Source organism: Penicillium soppii (assembly GCF_028829465.1).
Source record: "Penicillium soppii strain IBT 18220 chromosome Unknown utg000010l, whole genome shotgun sequence".
In the NCBI taxonomy this organism is placed as follows: domain Eukaryota; kingdom Fungi; phylum Ascomycota; class Eurotiomycetes; order Eurotiales; family Aspergillaceae; genus Penicillium; species Penicillium soppii.
In genome coordinates, this window is record NW_026643240.1 from 2,290,951 (window position 1) to 2,308,910 (window position 17,960).

The following is a 17,960-nucleotide window of genomic DNA, read 5'->3' on the forward strand; positions in this document are numbered from 1 at the left end:
ACGCATCCAATTCGTTCAAATCATTGGCAGTAATTTTCCAATCGATTCATATCTAGTATGTAAAATTGCATGATGAACTTAATGTGGTTGAAACGTCCAGTAATCAACTTCGGAAGGCTAACTCCTTACACGCTGTGGCTTTGACATTTCCGACTCTCTCCAGGACTTCTTTTCCGGTGTGCAATGAGTCGCCCAATCGGAAAAGCGGCTACGGCCGATGAGACACGGCAGGTTCGCACCATGGATTCGCTCTATGATAATACGTGTTCTGCAAAAGATTATACGTCGATTGATTTTGTGAATCAATTTCCATGATCCTGCTATGGTCCCTCCAATTTAAAAGCATTTTTCCACTCAAAAGAAGATATTGCTCAAAGCAAGAATCTAAACCCTTGACTAATAGCTCGAGCGGGGAGTCCATGCTCTTCGTTCTCTTCCTGCTGTGAAGCAGAACGCGCAATGTTGGTTCCCTCTTCTTCGTCCAACTTCTTGTTCAGGCGACCGAGAACAATTCTGAGTATCGTTGCGAAAATGATTGTCATAGTCGACATTCCAATGTTGTAGCAGAAGGCTGTGGTATATCGAGGAGCCGCGGTGTCTATACAGGGTGTTAGCACGAGACTATGTAGGATTCAATCAGAGTTGCACGTACTCGGATATAGATATGGCGTGTAGATTTGGCAAACATTGCTCAAGCAATTGATCAATGCTAATGCAGCGGCTCGTTTGGTTGCAGGACGAGGGAGAACTATTCGTAAGTTATTCCGGAACTCTTCAACTGTCGGATTTTTGACCTACTGTTGGAGATGTACCCGAGAAGGACAACGTAGCTTGAGTAAATCCCGCCAATCATGATGCACATCGCACTGTGGAAGAATTTTTGGTCAGTGTTACATAAGGTTTAGAAAGTTGAATAACTTACACATATCGTGGCGGAAAGGATGTGGTCGTCACTGCTAGAATGAAGCAAGCGATAGCTAGGATGGGTGGGAGTGCAATATGCAGGTATCGTTCTCCGGTTTTATCAGCGTGCCATGCTGCAATAAGAACAACAATCGTGCCAATTAAGTATGGCGGAGTTGTGAGGAGCAAAGTCGTTGTGCTGTCTTTGCCTAGGCCGGACATTACACTAGAAGAGATGGTGTTAGTGAGACACTAAGTTCGAAGCTACAGATGCAGACATACATTGGGAAAAAGGTTGTCACGGCACCTGAGGCAGTACAACCATAGATCGTTCCGAGAAGCAACCACACTTTGTAGTCCCTGGATGGATTGTGAGTAAGTGATCTTTTGATCTTGCTTGTTGAACATACTTGAACGCAAGCTTTGCCCCATAGAACATGGATTGCTGTTCGCTGTCGACCCAGTCCTCCTCGCCAATATCTTCTGTTTGTCGCCAAGCGGCAAGGGCTTTCTCTTCCTCGGTTAGCCAAGAGGTTGTGCGCGGAAGATCTGGAATGATGAATATGGAAATCAAGGCAACGAAGACCTGGTGCACATGTCAGATCACTTCAATATCAACAATATGCATCAGTTCTTACTGTAATAGCTCCTTCAATGATGAAAAGCCATCTCCATGCTGAAATTCCCCGTGCACCGCTCAACCCACTTGTGATTCCCGCAGCAATCAGTCCCGAGAAGGCACCGGAGATCAGCGAGCCAGAATAAAGCAATGCTGTTCGTTTTACTAGTTCCTTTCGTGTATACCATGCTGAAAGTAAATAGAGACACCCGGGCTTCACATGTCAGTACAGAATTCCACTCAACAAGCAGGGACTCTCACGAAGTAGGCTGCTTCGACGAATCCGAGGATAAATCGACAGGCCAGGAGCCCTCCATAGCTCTTGGTAGCTGCAGTACAACTGGAAACGATGCCCCATGCGAGCATACAGCCAGGAAGATATACTGATGGCTTTCCGAACTTGTTGAGAATCATATTGGAAGGTACTTCGAATGTATTAGTCAATAAACAGGGCTATGATTGGTATTGGTGATTATTACCCTGCATCAGAAGGTACCCAACAAACAGAATGCTAACCGATGTCTTCACAGTGTTAACTTTCCCCCGCCTGGGGGTGTGATAATGGATATCATACCTGATACTGTTCGCCTTTCAGATTGAGATCCTTTTCAAGACCTGCTAGCTTTGCAGATGCAATATTGTTGCGATCTAGGTAGTTCAAGATGTACATAACCACCATCATAATGAGAAGTCTTGTATCAATCTTGCGAACAAGCTTCTTTTCCATCCAATCTCGCTCCTCCAACGACAGATTGGCCAAACATGCCGGCATCTGGCCAGCTATTCGATCAATGTCATCATCTTTCCCAGGTGTGTACTCAACATGATCGGACATGCTTCCTTTTAGGGAAGCCATTTTGACACTCGAGGATAATAAGCTTTTGAACTCGAGTATGGATTGGGTGGAAGGTCTGAGTTGAATTTCAAGCTTGGCCAAGGCCTTGGCTCCCTGTTTTCTTTTGTACCCCAGATTTCACCATTGTACATGCTGTATTGCGGGGTAGACGCCTCGGCCGATCATGTCTAGCTTGGTCTCGGAAAAGCCTTGTGGATGTCGGATATGACATTTGGGATCGTCACTGGGTAGTACCTAGTAAGCACACATGCAATCTATAGATAAGCAAGAGAGAAGGCTAGGGTCTTGAACCTTGGAAACTAAAGTGGCTGGAACCATTGGCGCCAATCAATGAATCCAAAGAGAATTCTCAATTGTGATTACACACTATGCTAGATAATTAATGGTCCAGAATTGGTTGTATCCATAATAAAAACGGCTAGGAGTTCAAATATTCCCAGGTGCTCTCATTAGTCTATGCCGTGATAATATATATTGATGTAATAACGTCTATAAAACAAAATGGTATCCAACAGTCTCATAAAATCTTCACGTAATATCCAGCCGACTTTCCGCAACATCAAAGTTATCCATGAAGATGTGCCACGGTGTTAATCTCGTTGATTGCCGAGCTAGTCCCAACCTGATCTTGCCAGGTGATGATGATGATGAATGGTTCATGATACCAGCTTTAGCAAGGACATTGTTAAGCGAGCTAGGAAGGTATCATGAACCATCATCATCATCATCACCCAACAAGACCAGGCTCGCCTTGTTCAGAGCAAAGCAGCTTTAGAGGGAAGCTTTAGACGCAAGGGTCTTCCGAACCCTCTCCACAAGGATTTCTGCTACCGCCTTCATTCCATTCAGATTCGGGTGAAGAAGAGGCCCATTTACAAACCCTCCAACCCATGGCTCTTTGCTGCCTAGGGCATGCCCTTGGCTCAGTTCATGAATTGGTACTCTCTCGCACCAATCAGATCTGCCTTCCTCCACGGCAGCATAGGCATGCTGTAACACGGATGCAACTTGACGGTAATGCTCAATCCGCTCCTGATTCAATGGAATATCCACATCAGCTTTTGTGTCGGGTCCCAAGACAGCGAGATATTCGACAAGGTAAACACGAGCACGCGGAGCGCGTTTGTGTATTTTGTCAAGGACTCCACCGAACCTTTCCGCCAGTTGACTGGGGGACAGGGGTGTGATCTGAAACCGTTCACCACAAGCATCTGATATCATGCCGCCAATATAACCCAGGTCATTTCCTCCAGCAGTCAGGGTAATGATATTCGTGTCTTCGGGTAGTCCGGATATTTGGGGTGGGAATGTCTCGGAAAACGGGGTGGACTGTGGGTGGACTGTTATGTTGAGTAATGTGGCACCAGAAACGGTCAGATCAGTCAAATCGGCGTTCAAGTGCTTTGCTAGGAGATGGGGGTAATTTTGTCCTGATCGCCCTGCATCGATAGGTTCGATTTGTGGAGGAATGTCAGGGCCGGCGGCGAATGAACTTCCTAGACTCGCGATTTTGAGCTTTTTCTCCAAAGGCTCCATGATAAATATGAGTCCAAGAACGCAATCAGAGACTGTAACTTGGAATTTGCAGAAAAGTGTGGCAGTGATGTCTGACAGATTGGTGGAAGCGTAGGGTGAAGCGATGAGAGTCACTGCCTGGAAAGTTGGCGATTGATCAAACGCGGGTGCGGTGGACCCGCATTTTTGCTTAATATGTGAGCAGTGTTCTGTATTGAAATTTGTTATACCAGCAATCATGTGACTGCGTATTAAATACATACATGTATGTATGAAAGAAGTGATAGTTATAGTTAGGGTGTAAGTGGTAAGTAAATATATACATATTTAATGTATTCTGCTAGTAGTTAAAAGGTTGATTGGTCTATATTATAACGATAACTATTTTGGCTGTACTGTGTAATGAGCGTATCTCCTAGTTAACAACTCCGGTGCATAAAATTAGATGTGGTTTTATACCTGGGCGAAAGGAGACGTATTGACCCTCCCCCAAAATCCAGCGATTCGGCCTGTTCATGGTATAAATTCTTGAGATGAGACTATACCGATGTAATATCGCTAAGCTTGTGGGAAGTATGCGATGCCAGTTGGCAGAGGATTATGTTATTCCGATAAAAAATTTCCGGGATTTCTAACAATTCATGTGTGCCAAATCCATCACTGATGAGGAGGCGTGGTCTATTACCAGCCTGAATCTTGGTCTGAGTATCGAACGTTGCTATACCCATTACAGGATGATCGCAATATCAATATATCCATATTTGGGGCAGGCAAAATGCTAGTTTGATGTTGGATGAGTGTTCCGCGTGCTGCGATGAGTGGCAACTAACCTTGATGTGTTAGCTGATTTACATCAATATTTCGTTTAGAAGTGGTATCATGGGGCTTACCCTTCCGTGCCTGGAACATGTTTGAAAAAAAAAACACACAAATTTGACATATCGGACAGGTTTGCTTCGGGCCCCCATGGGATATGGGATGTTGCTGATTTGTATGGTCATTCAACAATACTTTATCAACTAGTGCTCATTCAAGCTGCTCAATAAAGTCATATAAAGATAGTTTGAAATCAATGTGTGTACTCTACTATGGATGGTGATAGAAGTTGCGTGAGTAAAAGGTAATAAGGTTTGAGACTCATCCAGTCTTTAAAAATAAAATACGACAAATATCAGGCCAATAAGTCCATACGAGAGTGGTAACAAGTGTTGTCGGTATGGCGAAGACCCAATAAATCCAAAACTGGCTAGACATACTCCAACCAGAGTCTCCGCCGAAGTCAAAGAACGACATACTGAAGATTGCGCAAATAAATGTTGGAGGGAGAAATGTCAGAGTCACGAAAGCGATGGTTTTCATAGTAGCACTATCCAACTGGGTAGCACGACCAATTTCAAGCGTGACACTCGCATCATGCTGAGCCACAGTATTGAAAGCTAGCTGAATTTCATTCTGTAGTCGCTTTTCATTCGACATAGATCGGAACCGCAGATTAGCAATGAAGGACTGAAAAGATCGCAAATGCAAATGAATATCTTCATAGACAAAAGTGATATTCTCTGGATTTGTGTTCATATAGCTCTCATGTTGCATCACCATATGCTCCAAATTCTGCACAGCAACATCAAGCGTCTCGCTCACGTGAATTGCATGCCGAGCAATGTCATGGAGCCGTCTGTAATCAGGCTGTGGTCTTCCTTCCGGCTTTCCCTCCGTCTCCAATCCTCGGACATGGTCTCGAATAGCCCAAACAGAGGGCTCCTGAGCGCGAGCTACTTGTTCTACCAAAAGTGCGTGAACCCAAAATGGATCGCTAAGCCAGGTTGGATCTCGATTCATAAGTGTCTTCAGAACACGTTCTTTCACTGGTGAAGCCAGATTGAGTGCGAGGATCACAGTTTGATTGGTGGAGGGAATCCATCGGGCGAAGACGTGGATAGAGTACCACGTGAATCCGGCATTGCGGTCGACTTGTTTGACGTCGAATTTGCACCAAGTATCTAATACAATGAGCGTTGTCAGAGTACGTTTTAGCGGTAGACATACTGATTCCAGTAAGGACCCCTGATTCTCGGGTTTTTTCAAATCCAAAATACCCGTTCCCTTGTTGGAAATAGGATGACCACCAGAAATGGGGCATAGAAAATATATGCGTGAAAGAATCCAGGCACTCTGGGCAGTTTTCGGTTTGGGTTGAATCCGCAACGCTTGGAACGTTAGCCGGCGTGAGAATTGCAGAATCTTCATAGATTCTACGTACATGATACAAGTCTTGGACGAGGTAGTAATAACTTGGGATATGCCATTTGGGCTTCCAGAGTGAAAGCTCGCCGACCGAGTTTCTTGCCAATCATCTGACTGTCCCGTCCCATCTTGACTCTGCAAAATGAGTGATGCGATACAAATTCGATTTGCACGTGTTCGATATTTCTGTTCTTGCATCGTACTTACCAGTGTAATAGAGTCTTTGCTTTTTCAGAATCAGTTGGAAGCACTAGGAGTCAGACTGACAACAAATAATCGCGGGGCCAAACAGGACCGTGCACTTTTGACCTACTGTATGCATATTTAAGCACCGGCTAGGCGGTCGTTAGGACGTCGGGTCAATTTTACTCATATATAATAAATACATCGATTGTAGATTTGGTTTTGATCTATGGCTCTGTTCTTGCATCGCACCTGCCGGTATAATAGTGATGTAAAATATCGAGACTTTTTCGGACCTTAAATGCACCCTAACTATACCAAAAAGGCGCAATCTTCTTAGCCAGGCTACAAAGTAGTCAAATATAGGGGTCTCGACTTATGTTTTCATCCTGACAAAAAGGTTCCCTATTTATTCATCCCTACATGTATTTAAGCAAAATATAATGGTTGAACAACTAATAAATGATATAACAAAGCACCTAGATATATAGACCCATTACTAGAAATTACCATACATTCTGTTAGGGTGATATATAATTCCCGGCTAAAAAATACATAGTTGCGATCCTTTGGCCTATTAGTAGCTGTATATTGCAAAGATGAAACTCATGTCTGTCCCTACATAGCCTCAAAATAAGCCCGAAGCCAGAATATACGACATGTGTCTTTCTTGTAAAAGCGCTAAGTGGTAGATAGCCGTCTTACCATAACCAATGGGCTACCCGGGCATTGGTCTGTTTCACCTTTTGCAAGATTGTCACCTAATGCAATATACATATTGTTAGTATCCTTTGTATGTGGTTTACGTATAAAAGGTACTTAGAAGTACATGTCAAACATCCTCGAATATCTTAGGTATCATACAGATCATAATAGAGTAATCAAATTAGCCTGTAATGTTAAAGTAGAATTCTTATTATGTTCTAATGCTTTAAATATCGATTTCATGCGAATATGTAGGTATACTTCAATATGTCATTTTGGAGGGTCGGAAAAAGCCTCCGAAAACTATCTACTGATGAGAATTAAAATATAGCAAACATAACTATAGCTGAATTTATATACTTCTATCGACCTTCCAAGGTTATATTATAATATATTTGAGGATGCTTTATATGTACTTGAAAGTACCCTTTATATGTGAGCCACATACAGAGGATACTTACAATATGTATATTGCTTTAGGTGACAATCTTGCAAAAGGTGAAACAGACCAATGCGCGGTCGCGCGCGTTGGTCATATGGTAAGACGGCTATAGGTAACATAACCAAACGACCGTACAATTCGCAGTTTGTTCAACGCTGATGTCATTACAGTTCAGGGGTATATATTTGTGTTTACCATGACTGGTTTGGATAGAAATCATCCTCCATTGTAGGTGGTCCGGCATATTTCTCATACCCCCAAGCCCAGTACCAGGCAGAGGCAATCAGAATAAACGCAACAAAAACGACCGGTGCGTAATTGACGGTGTTTGCGGATACAGGAATAGATGCAGGCATACAAAACAACGGAATTACAAGAATGCTCCAAGCTAAGCGATTTCAGTCAGCGTACATTACCTAGGAAGTAGGGCTGGCGATTCTTACCCAAAGCAACAACGTTGCAAACCAAGCCGAGTGTGCCACAATTGAATTGTCCGTTTTTAACCTGTCTTCGGCCACCCGCAAGAGATACAGCAATCGGGCAAGCATAGCTGAGTGTCAAAGTTATGACACCAACTCCGGTGAAAGCATTAAATGCAGTCGTCGATCCAAAATAGATAAAGCCGAGCAGGATCTGCACCACCATGCCGAGCATCATCGCATTGAACGGGACACCATCTTTGTTTACTTGTTTCCACCACTTTGATCCGGGAATACCGCCGTCTCGAGCAAATGCCCACGTACTTCGTGAAACAGCTGTGGTGCAGCCTATCACGCAGAGCAGAGAGAGCACAACTAGAGGGACGAGAAGCAAGAATGATCCAATCGGGCTTCCAATGGCGGACTTTATAATAGCTGGCACCGGTTGTCCAGACTGCAGGGCGTTTAATACTTTTGTATCAGGGAGCACGAAGACCAATGGAATGAGAAACAAAAATCCGGCCAATGTGTTTAGGATGACTGTTCCGACAATCGCTTTCGGAACTTGTGTTGAGGGCTGCTGGACCTCTTCACACATACTTTGATTGGTTAGCCTTGGCGTGGATCATGGGGAACTGAAAAATAGTCTTTGCTCTGGGATATCAGAAATATTGAACATACCAGATAACCATTCCCGTGGATGAAGTAGTGTAAGCAGCTTGCAAAAGCCCAACGCAGAAAGACCACCCAGCGGGCCAACCGGACTGAGGTTCAAAACTGGTGAAGACATAATTGGCATCATGTCTGCCGTCTTTTGCAATTGCAAGAGCGCAGATTATGATAGCAAGAATTCCGGCAAATGTCCAGAAAATTGCGAACGTCTAAACTCAAGTTAGCAGGGATAGAAAATAGAAGATTCCGAGGAGCATACATCAAGGTAGGGAAGCCATTTGTTTCCGAAAGCCGAGACTGCATTAGCGAGGAACGTGACAGCAAGGAATATAAGAAAGACCTGATATGTCTCTGCCTCAAAAACACCAACTCCAGGAGAAGACTCAAAAACGTTAATGCACGATACGAAGAACAGAGTACTCCCAAGATTTACCGCGAGTGTAATAGTAATGTTACCAACAACATACGACCACCCGCAGATCCAGGAAGCAATCCTTCGATATGAAGGCGGGGAGAGCATAAATGTCTGATAGTAGACTCCACCGGCGGTTGGATAGACCGATGTGATTTCGCCGAGAGAGACGGCCACACAAAGAACTATCAGAGACACGGCAAGCCATCCCCAGATAATATTCACAGGACCCCCTCCAACGAGAGGGTATGTGAATGTTGTGGCTAGCCCGTATGGGATAGCGGCGAGGACAAAGGACATGAACGCCACTTGAAGGGTGGAGCGGTTTCGAACTAGCTCGGGCTCGTATCCAAGAGCTTCGAGGACGCCATTTGCGGAGCTATGTTTGCATTCTTCAATGTTGGGGTAATCGTCGAGTGGGTTGGGGTTGAGGTCTTTCTTTGAATAGTGTTGCTGCTGGGCGTCGATATCAGTTGCCATGTTGAGTTTTACAATGTTGCAGTGGGGTTTCGCAGGGATTATGAAGGTGGCAGTCGCACAGGGCTTTGAAGTATCGATTAAAGATGGGTCAGAAGACTAGGCATCTGGTTCATATTTTCGATACAGTCAAATTGATAGACTGACAAAAATTAACCTGAACACAGCCAAGAGGTTAATACTTGTTGACGGAGTTTGGGGCAAAGCTCTTTACTTTTATGTATGTGAGAACCGTGCTTCTAAGGTTAGGTGATCTGCTGATTGGTCCTATGAGAATGTTCAAATGATTACCCAGTGGGGTGCAAGCTCACCCACATCTTCCGTATCTTCCTAGAGAGATTCTCCATCAAGGTAATACAAGCGGGCTGATCTGTACTGACCAACCATTCCCGTCATATCTACTGGCAGATAGTCGTCATAAGCAGATACTGATGATAGGCCACATCAGCAAAGGGGTAAATGGACTCCACTGTCAGGCAACGACATCATATCTCGGAGATCCACCAAAGGAACGGAAGTGTACCGAGATAAGGGTGGGCTAAAAGTTTCATAGTCTGCACAGCAATAAATGACGCAGATAAGGCCAGCTGGATAGCATCATAAGCCGAAATGAAGGAAAATAGCTCAACCTGTTTGTGTCTCCGCACTCGAAGCTATGTCTATCAACCCTAGTACGAAAGGGATCAAGTGCCATGAACACTAATGCACGGCGGCTACGCTAGGGATTTCAGCGGTCCGCAGATACCCCCTGAGATTTCAACTCGTGGCATGTAGCCCAAGTAATACCAGAAATTGAGATAAGTTCTAAATCAAACGCCAGCTTGTTAGCTATGAGGTTTAATCGAAGTCATTGCGAGAATTATTCTAAACTCCGAAAATATTGCATATCGTAGTATCACCGTAGTCCACCTTGGTGATCTAAATTTCGTACCCCTCACTCTAGTTCTTCGCAGACTTCAGCTGTGCTGTACGGCGAAGTCAATAAACAAAAGCTTCCCCATAGTTGTGATGTCATACCGAGTCCCGGCTTGCATATCCATCCTTGACCCGTGGACTGAACTAACCCTTGTCTTTTCACCAAAACGGAAAAATTAAATCCGTCTCTTTGAACCACGGCACTCCAACATTACTAGCCCCTATATATTGCGCAGAAATCAAGAGTCTGGGGTAAAATGCCTAAGATACACGTGCCCAGGTGAGCGTGGATCGTGCCAACACTACTCCGTATATTCTACCTTGATGCGAACATCAACATTCGAGATTTACTCTCTGAATATGATCTCCACTGGACAAAATTCAGCCCCTTGAAACAATTTCACACGGTAGTTTACTGCACGCTGGTAGTAGCCCTGGAGCCGGTTAACCTTCTAATTAATGGACTTATGCCTGACCACACCTAAAATTAAAAATCACATCTCTAACAGGAATGCAAATCCACTATGCGCGTGTTATCAACCCTGTTTGGGAATAGTATGGGGGTGTTAGGGAATGTGCGGGGTTAGGTTGACCTCAGAAAGCAGACGGTATCACCAATCATTTCTGATATTTCCGAAATCTCCAATACTCGCCATCTATTAGACCAATCAGCACTCTATGAATTTTGAGGCGTCATTACATGTCGACAGGTGATCGGGTGTCGGGTCATGTACCGAAAGTATCGCCAAACCGGGAAGCATTCTAACTTCGATTTCGGGTTCCTCACCCGACGCCTCTTTTTCCCCTCTCCATCAAGTCTCACCCATCATTGTCCCTTATCTTCGAGGAGAATGGAACACACAAAGAGGCCGCCTTCTCAGCCCAAGAAAAGGCAAAATCCCAATCGGTGTAGACCGAAGTCGAGAGGAGGCTGCCAGAAGTGCAAGCAGCGGCGAGTAAGTTGAGGTGAAAAAACACACGGTTTCTCCCTTACTGAGGGTCCTCTTAAAATACAGATCATTAATCTTTGTGTAGCGCAGGTGTGACGAGACAAAACCAAGTTGCCAGGAATGTTCCAAGCGAGGCCAAGCATGTCCTGGGTACCAGAAACAGACTTTGCAATGGCGACATGTCTTCAAAGACGGCGAAGAGGAGAATCAGTCACAAAATCGGCTGCAGTCATTTTTTAGCTGTTCCGAAAATGCAGACTCGCCTGTTGCTACGCCCATCCCCACCAAGGATGACACACATGGCATTTCTCACCATGAGTTCCCGGACAACTGGCAAACAACCCCTCCAAATATATTCGACCAATTACCGGACTTTTCGGAACCAATAGATGCCTGGTTCAACATTGAATCCGAATCAGAAGATACGTGTATAGCAAAATCTAGGAATGAGCTGGACGGGCTGTCGATCTTGCGACAGCGACTGGCCTCCACATCGGTCCCCTCTTTCCTCATTCAACTACCAGTGATGCTAGTGCAATACTACTTCCATACCGTGTGCAATCAATGGTCATCCTTTGACTGTCCTCTCAATCCGTTCCGAACAATTGTCAGTCGACTCTGGAGCCGGAATGCAGCTATCTATTTTGCCATACAAAGTATGTCAGCGGCCTCGCTGGCAAATGACTTTCCAAATATGCGAGCCATCGGAAAGCAGACTCAGCAGCAAGCAATTGCCTGTCTAAACAATACCACACAAAAGTGTTCTACGCAGGCAAGTGATGATGAATATTTCCTGGCGCTTCTCATGATTGGATCCACCACCGGGTGGCATAATCCGTCCGATCTAGGACTTTCATATCTGAAGGCTGCTCAGACCCATCTCCTTAAACAGGAAAGGCGATGCAATAATACAAATCCCACTTTGGCAAAAGAACATCCACTATTCAAACAGTGCTTACTGTGGTGGAATTGCCTGGCTGCTTTTGTGGCAGAAGACCCACCAATACTAGACGTGGGAAGTCACATAGAGACAAGCGATACAGATCTCTCGGTATATCTTGTCGACGGCCAGGCCTTGCCACATCCATGGACTGGATCTTTGAGATATGCACTGACTCTCTTTTACCGAACCGCAAGAGTAATCCGAGCAGCAAAGACTTTGCATCGCAGAAGAGCAGATACTCTGGATCCAAACTTGATTGACCTCAGTTCTATAGCAGAGGAGCTCGATCTCAGACAAAGGGCCGAAGAGATAGAAGAAAAGATCCTTTTCACGGGATTCTCGTTCTATTGTGGCCCTGTCGATATTGGCGATACAAATACCCCGCCATCACACTTCCTTACGCTGGCCGAAGCATATCGCTGCGCCGCGATATTACAAATCTACCATGTCTTCCCGGACATTCTTGAGGAAAGATTGCAGAGAAATCAGACCGCGGACGATGAAAACCCAATCCCAGCCCTGTTTCTGTTGCTCTTTCCAGAACCCTCCAGGCTGTCTTCTCCATCCGGGGAAGACATGCGACACACACTGGCATTGCACATTGTATCCCTCCTTGACCAACTGCCGTCGACTTCCGGAACGAAGGTAATGCAGCCAGTGATATTGGCCAGCATTTCAAGTGATCTTGTATTCTCTACTGGGTCAGTGCTTGGTGCCACGGCAGCTGCAATACCTACTTTAAATACACTAGATGTTGAAATTGCGCAGGCCAGACGAAAGGTCAAAATGAGGTTGACCGAGCTTATATTGATTCTGCCCAAACTTCCCATGCAACGTATTTCTAATGTTATACATGAGACTTGGGATCGTGCTGACTCCGGCTGCGGGGAGTTTTGGTTGGATGTTATGCTTGATTTGAATTTGGAAACAATGATGGGTTAGGCGCTTGTCATGGGTGCATCTCATCAATCGTTTCGTCTTTGTTTTGCCCTGCCCTCGCATTATAATTATAATTTGTTAATTGACCCTCGAGCGGATTCCGGCCTCTGCTGCCCAAGTCATTTGTTGTCGAATATTACCACTTTTCATCACAATCAGAGACCTTTTGTTCAAAAACGTGGACCAAGAGAATAAGGGAACCCCGATAGCGGTGTTCAGTATTTTATCAGTTGTCTTTCTCCCCGGTAGTTTGAAACACGTTAGCTCAGACACTTATTAACTATAGGATACCAAAATGTATAGTAGTACGTTACAAGGAGGCTATTAAGGTAATATATAATATTTTGAATAGGAAATAGTGTCCTAAGGCTGCGGCGGCCCTGCCAAGTTTTGGTAGAATTACGGTGCACACGAGCTGCTTGAACCATTACAATCTCGATGAATGGGATGCCACTATTAACCACCAATCAAAGACCGTGGTAAGTGACTGTATCCAAGTTTCTCGGGCCATGAGCACTGGGATGAGTTCAGAGGTAGGGGTTATATTTTTCTAATATCGATTATGAGGCAGGCCAATTACGGCAAGGAGGCTACTCAAATGACACTCGACATGATCAACGACAACGTGAAAAACAACAATCCAGCCCTGCATCCACAGCAAAGACGCATAATAGATCTCTTCATTGTTCTTTATGGGTCTTTCAGGTGGGTTGACGTCGCTGCAAAGACGAGAGTAAGTTACGAGCGAATCTTAGGTTACAAATCCCGATTCAGCACAAAATGTCAATGCTTCCAACCTTACGAAATGAAAATTCTAGAAATGGCTACTATTTTCGCGAATGGTCTGATCTGGAACACCGCCAACTGGAATTTTCAGAGAGCGAATGGGTCCTCGACCCTTATGTCCCTTCTAACGTTCCACATCGTGAGTATGATCCAAGAATTTCCCCTAATTCAAACGTTCATCATTATGAATCCATATCTGATTGATGATATGTGTAGCGTATTGGTTAGTATCTTAGAAGTTAGTACTTTATGACGCGACTTTCAAAATATCGGTCCGCTAATGAATAGTACTCCTCTAAACGGTTTTAGAGGATATAAAATATGGCTAGATCAAGATCGTTCAGCTTGCTAAAGACGATAACGCTCAAACTAATGCTACACAGTCAAAGCATGTCATGAATGCTGGTACGGTTTCTTTTTTTGGAATATTGACTTGTGAATCGTACTGATTATCTCTAGATACTTTCACATATTAGATCAATGGTAATTTACAGGAATCCCTATAGTTCCTCAAGACGACAGGCGCTAGATTGAACTAATCACCGATGGCTAGGTGTATACCTAGAGATGTGCAACTTCTGCAGCGGGATGTGAATGTCAATGCCACGGTGACAGCAAACCGCACCACGACGTAAGTCAATCCCAAAGAAAAAGCATGCAAACTAGCGTGAGTACAAGTACTAAGAGCTCGGGGTACATTATAGTTGGCTTCTTCCCACAGGACTGTCGATCTCGACCACTACCGGGACATATAACGATACTGCATATGAAATGACTAAGGGCTACACGCTCTGCCTAAATGCGATAACTTACTACAGTCTCGATCTCGACGACCTCGCATTTAGTGATCTCATGACCAACACCGCCTGGTATAGCGAATGGGATCGTCTTTGTGACTTGGACTTGAGCCAGCCTACTCCTACTCAACCCTTCAATACCAGCATTCCCCTGACCACCGCTAGTCAGACGAGTGCGGCTTCCAGTCAGGCCGCGGCAGGATCTACCTCTACCATTGTCTCGGCATCCAGCACGAAATCATCTACCAGCAGCACTACCACTTCCACCACCTCCACTTCTGCAGCTACATCCACGGCCACCGGTTTGGATATTTCCCCGGACGGTACTTGTGGTGGGATAACCGGGTACACGTGTGAACAGTCCGGCTTTGGTGATTGTTGTAGCATTTACGGCGACTGGTATGTTTGGCCGAGTACCCTTAACCCCCTTATTGAATCATGTTCTGACTTGCTTTTACCAGTGGTTCCACCAGCGATTATTGTGCTACGTCCAGCTGTGATGACTCCGCGGGAGTCTGCGCAGGTGCGGAGCGAGCAACAACGACTGGACCTGTTTCAATTCGGGCTATGGAGACTGCTGCGACACTTATGGTTACTGGTATGAGCACAACCCCCTCGCACTCTCGGATTTTTCATGCTAACCCACCTGGTCTGTAGTGGATCAACCGATGATTACTATGGAGCCAAATGCGATTCTAGCTACGGCCCCTGCACCGGAACCACTTCGACCAACGGTCTCTGCGGCACTGATAATAGTGGTTATACTTGCTTCGGCTCCGAGTTTGGGTCTTGTTGCAGCATCTATGGATACTGGTAAGTGAATGATCGGGTTAATGACTATTCGAGGCTATACTCCGTACTGACCGAGATGACAGTGGATCCACCGACGAGTACTGTGCATCGGCTATCTGTTATAGTTCTTATGGCGGATGTAATTGAGGGTAAACAAACACTGGAATTGACCCACTGGAGTAGCCTCAAGAGTTCGAACTTCCAAGGTTCAAAAGCTAGTGGTACTGGTGGAGGCCCACTTGAGCACAAAATTACCAGGGTCTTGTAATATATGGTAATATTAGCTCCACTCCAGGGCTGGATGGTGGATGCCCAGGTGCTTAGTGCTAACCTTGGGATGCTTAGCGACAGGGCCCTGCGGAACAAGCAAGGGCCACACTATTTGGCCAATTTCGCATAGAGAATGATTCTTTACTCTACTCCATAGCGGTTTCCTTTTTTTCAGAGCGCCAAGCTTTTTAGGTGCCGGAGATCCCGCATGAAATCCCGAATATTGGACTAAGCAAAGACTAAATCCAATTGTTTCACCTTGTAAACCTTTTTTTCCATCAGTTCGACGCGCATTCAGTTGGAAGGCTCCTCTTTCAAGATGGCACAGTCGGCATCAGACGCGTCTTGGCCAGCGGGCATTCCCGAGATCCACCTTCATCCGACAGATTTACCCTCAGATGAGCTCCCGGAAGAAGCCAAGGGATGGCTGCTATTCGTAAAGGTAGGGAGTCCTTGGAATGCTCTCGTATAAGCATTTGTAATATTAACTGGTACATAACTGCAGGAAGGATACCAACCAGTCTCAACCCCAGAAGAGGGGCTGCGTCAACGGCGAGCCCTAATGGAGAAATGGGCTACCGCCAGTCAGGAATTCCGCGAGGTGCGTACAGCCAATGCTGAATTCACCTTTCTTCAGGTCTAATTATTATTTGCAATCTTACCATAGCCGTGCCCCAGCATGTACCTCAGCTCGCGACTACCCGGTTTCATTGCTCTCGCAGCAAGCCCCACGACCTGACAAGAGGTTCCTTTGTCTACCACCAGTAGACTCACAGACTCACCCCCGGAACTGCATTCATCTTGTAAAGCTCCTGATTATGATGTATATCCATCAAGATGAATGGAACGGGCAGCATCCCTTTGATCAGGCGGGGCCGGGCCATGCACCGCGCAGCCATATCCCAGAGTTTCTCAACCTCGCGACACCTATCACGCTTAGCGATATCCTCTCTGAGCTGTACCTTTCCTCAGCAGATTTCCACGCCCTCTCGATGACCCGGAGTGGCACGGTAGTGTTCGCCGATGGGCCAGACTACACGTGGTATGTGATCGAAGAGCCGGAGCTTGCCACAGGGCGAATGACGATAGCCGAGTTTGGCTCTGACGGCAGTGTCCGCGATTCGATTGTTCGTCGAGCCTGGAATATGGGTCAGGTAATGGCTTTTGGTCAGAGTTTGGGCCGGCGTGTCGCGGATTTGGAAGAGTCGTGTATTGGAGGCCCGCCGCAGTATAACGAGCCGTAAGTTCTTTTCCATGTGCAGTTTCCAGCGTGAATTTTCTAATGGGAATAGATTGAACATGGACCGTCCTAATATTGAGCTCTTGGAGGCAACGAGAATGGACAGCAAGTTTCTCTATGGGGGATTCGGTTATATGGACCTGTGGGTGCGCCTTATTGAGCAGAATGCACCTGGGTATCTGGACCTTGAGGCTCAGGGGCGGGAGATGGAATTTAAGCTTGACAATCTGCGTAATGTTGGCATTGATACTCTCTAAGGTGATGTCCTGCGGTAGTTGGTCCTGACAGGTATTGTATCTGACCATTCCATCTTCGAGCATTTTATCGAAATAAATACTCCTACCTGCATCCATGTAATAAGGCTCGAGAATTGGCTTGGAGAGCACTGATGAAGATGACGAGTATGAGGATGCAGAATCAAATATAGGCAAACGCCACAGTCAGAGCAATTTGAATGCTGAATCGAGGATATAGATATCCGGGTACATGTAGCTAATACTACCTAGTATCTATCCCCGACTCCTCAACTATACCCAAGTGAAAGAAAAGGCCTGTTCGTGGTCCTCGATGGAAGACATGACAATTATGTAGCCTCGCTCTGGTTATGAAAGCGACCTAGCACTAGTAGTACCTAATAGCAAAATACAGTGATTGTACGGAGAAATAGCACTTGAGAAGGTCAACTGGTATCGCAAGCATTCATCACGCATTTATTCAGATGTCCATAAGCCCGTTACACTGCTTAATTCAGAGATTCTCTCTAATGTTAGGTTCTCGGTTTAGCCATCGACTCTCTTTGAATATACCTCCCAAGTCATTTCTGGCACCCTCATCTATAGGGAAGATATTGAAGAAAGATAGACGAGAATGACATTTTGAAT

At 45.4% G+C, this 17,960-nt stretch overlaps 7 protein-coding genes across 7 annotated transcripts; 3 read left to right on the forward strand and 4 right to left on the reverse strand.

Moving 5' to 3' along the window:
• Positions 1-371: 371 nt before the first annotated feature.
• N7529_011526 (uncharacterized protein) lies at positions 372-2,378 on the reverse strand (the record flags this gene model as incomplete). The annotated part of the gene is made up of 10 exons (XM_057247052.1): positions 372-598; positions 653-748; positions 799-866; positions 923-1,129; positions 1,186-1,263; positions 1,314-1,489; positions 1,542-1,736; positions 1,784-1,947; positions 2,002-2,044; positions 2,097-2,378. The coding sequence occupies 10 exons, from the start codon at positions 2,376-2,378 to the stop codon at positions 372-374; spliced, it is 1,536 nt and encodes a 511-aa protein (XP_057092401.1).
• A 771-nt stretch (positions 2,379-3,149) lies between these two features.
• On the reverse strand, positions 3,150-3,914 carry N7529_011527 (SGNH/GDSL hydrolase family protein; the record flags this gene model as incomplete). The annotated part of the gene is made up of 1 exon (XM_057247053.1): positions 3,150-3,914. The coding sequence occupies one exon, from the start codon at positions 3,912-3,914 to the stop codon at positions 3,150-3,152; it is 765 nt and encodes a 254-aa protein (XP_057092402.1).
• Positions 3,915-5,030: 1,116 nt separating this feature from the next.
• Positions 5,031-6,140, reverse strand: N7529_011528 (uncharacterized protein; the record flags this gene model as incomplete). The annotated part of the gene is made up of 1 exon (XM_057247054.1): positions 5,031-6,140. The coding sequence occupies one exon, from the start codon at positions 6,138-6,140 to the stop codon at positions 5,031-5,033; it is 1,110 nt and encodes a 369-aa protein (XP_057092403.1).
• Positions 6,141-7,664: 1,524 nt separating this feature from the next.
• On the reverse strand, positions 7,665-9,450 carry N7529_011529 (uncharacterized protein; the record flags this gene model as incomplete). Its single annotated transcript, XM_057247055.1, has 4 exons — positions 7,665-7,855; positions 7,911-8,485; positions 8,568-8,767; positions 8,818-9,450. Coding segments are annotated over 4 exons (1,599 nt in total), but the record flags the coding sequence as incomplete, so codon positions are not given.
• Positions 9,451-11,213: 1,763 nt separating this feature from the next.
• Positions 11,214-13,197, forward strand: N7529_011530 (Zn(II)2Cys6 transcription factor; the record flags this gene model as incomplete). Its single annotated transcript, XM_057247056.1, has 2 exons — positions 11,214-11,318; positions 11,398-13,197. The coding sequence occupies 2 exons, from the start codon at positions 11,214-11,216 to the stop codon at positions 13,195-13,197; spliced, it is 1,905 nt and encodes a 634-aa protein (XP_057092405.1).
• A 1,554-nt stretch (positions 13,198-14,751) lies between these two features.
• Positions 14,752-15,598, forward strand: N7529_011531 (uncharacterized protein; the record flags this gene model as incomplete). Its single annotated transcript, XM_057247057.1, has 3 exons — positions 14,752-15,176; positions 15,239-15,375; positions 15,435-15,598. 3 exons carry the CDS (start codon positions 14,752-14,754, stop codon positions 15,596-15,598), a joined length of 726 nt encoding a protein of 241 aa, XP_057092406.1.
• A 1,059-nt stretch (positions 15,599-16,657) lies between these two features.
• On the forward strand, positions 16,658-17,336 carry N7529_011532 (uncharacterized protein; the record flags this gene model as incomplete). The annotated part of the gene is made up of 2 exons (XM_057247058.1): positions 16,658-17,079; positions 17,132-17,336. 2 exons carry the CDS (start codon positions 16,658-16,660, stop codon positions 17,334-17,336), a joined length of 627 nt encoding a protein of 208 aa, XP_057092407.1.
• Positions 17,337-17,960: the final 624 nt, after the last annotated feature.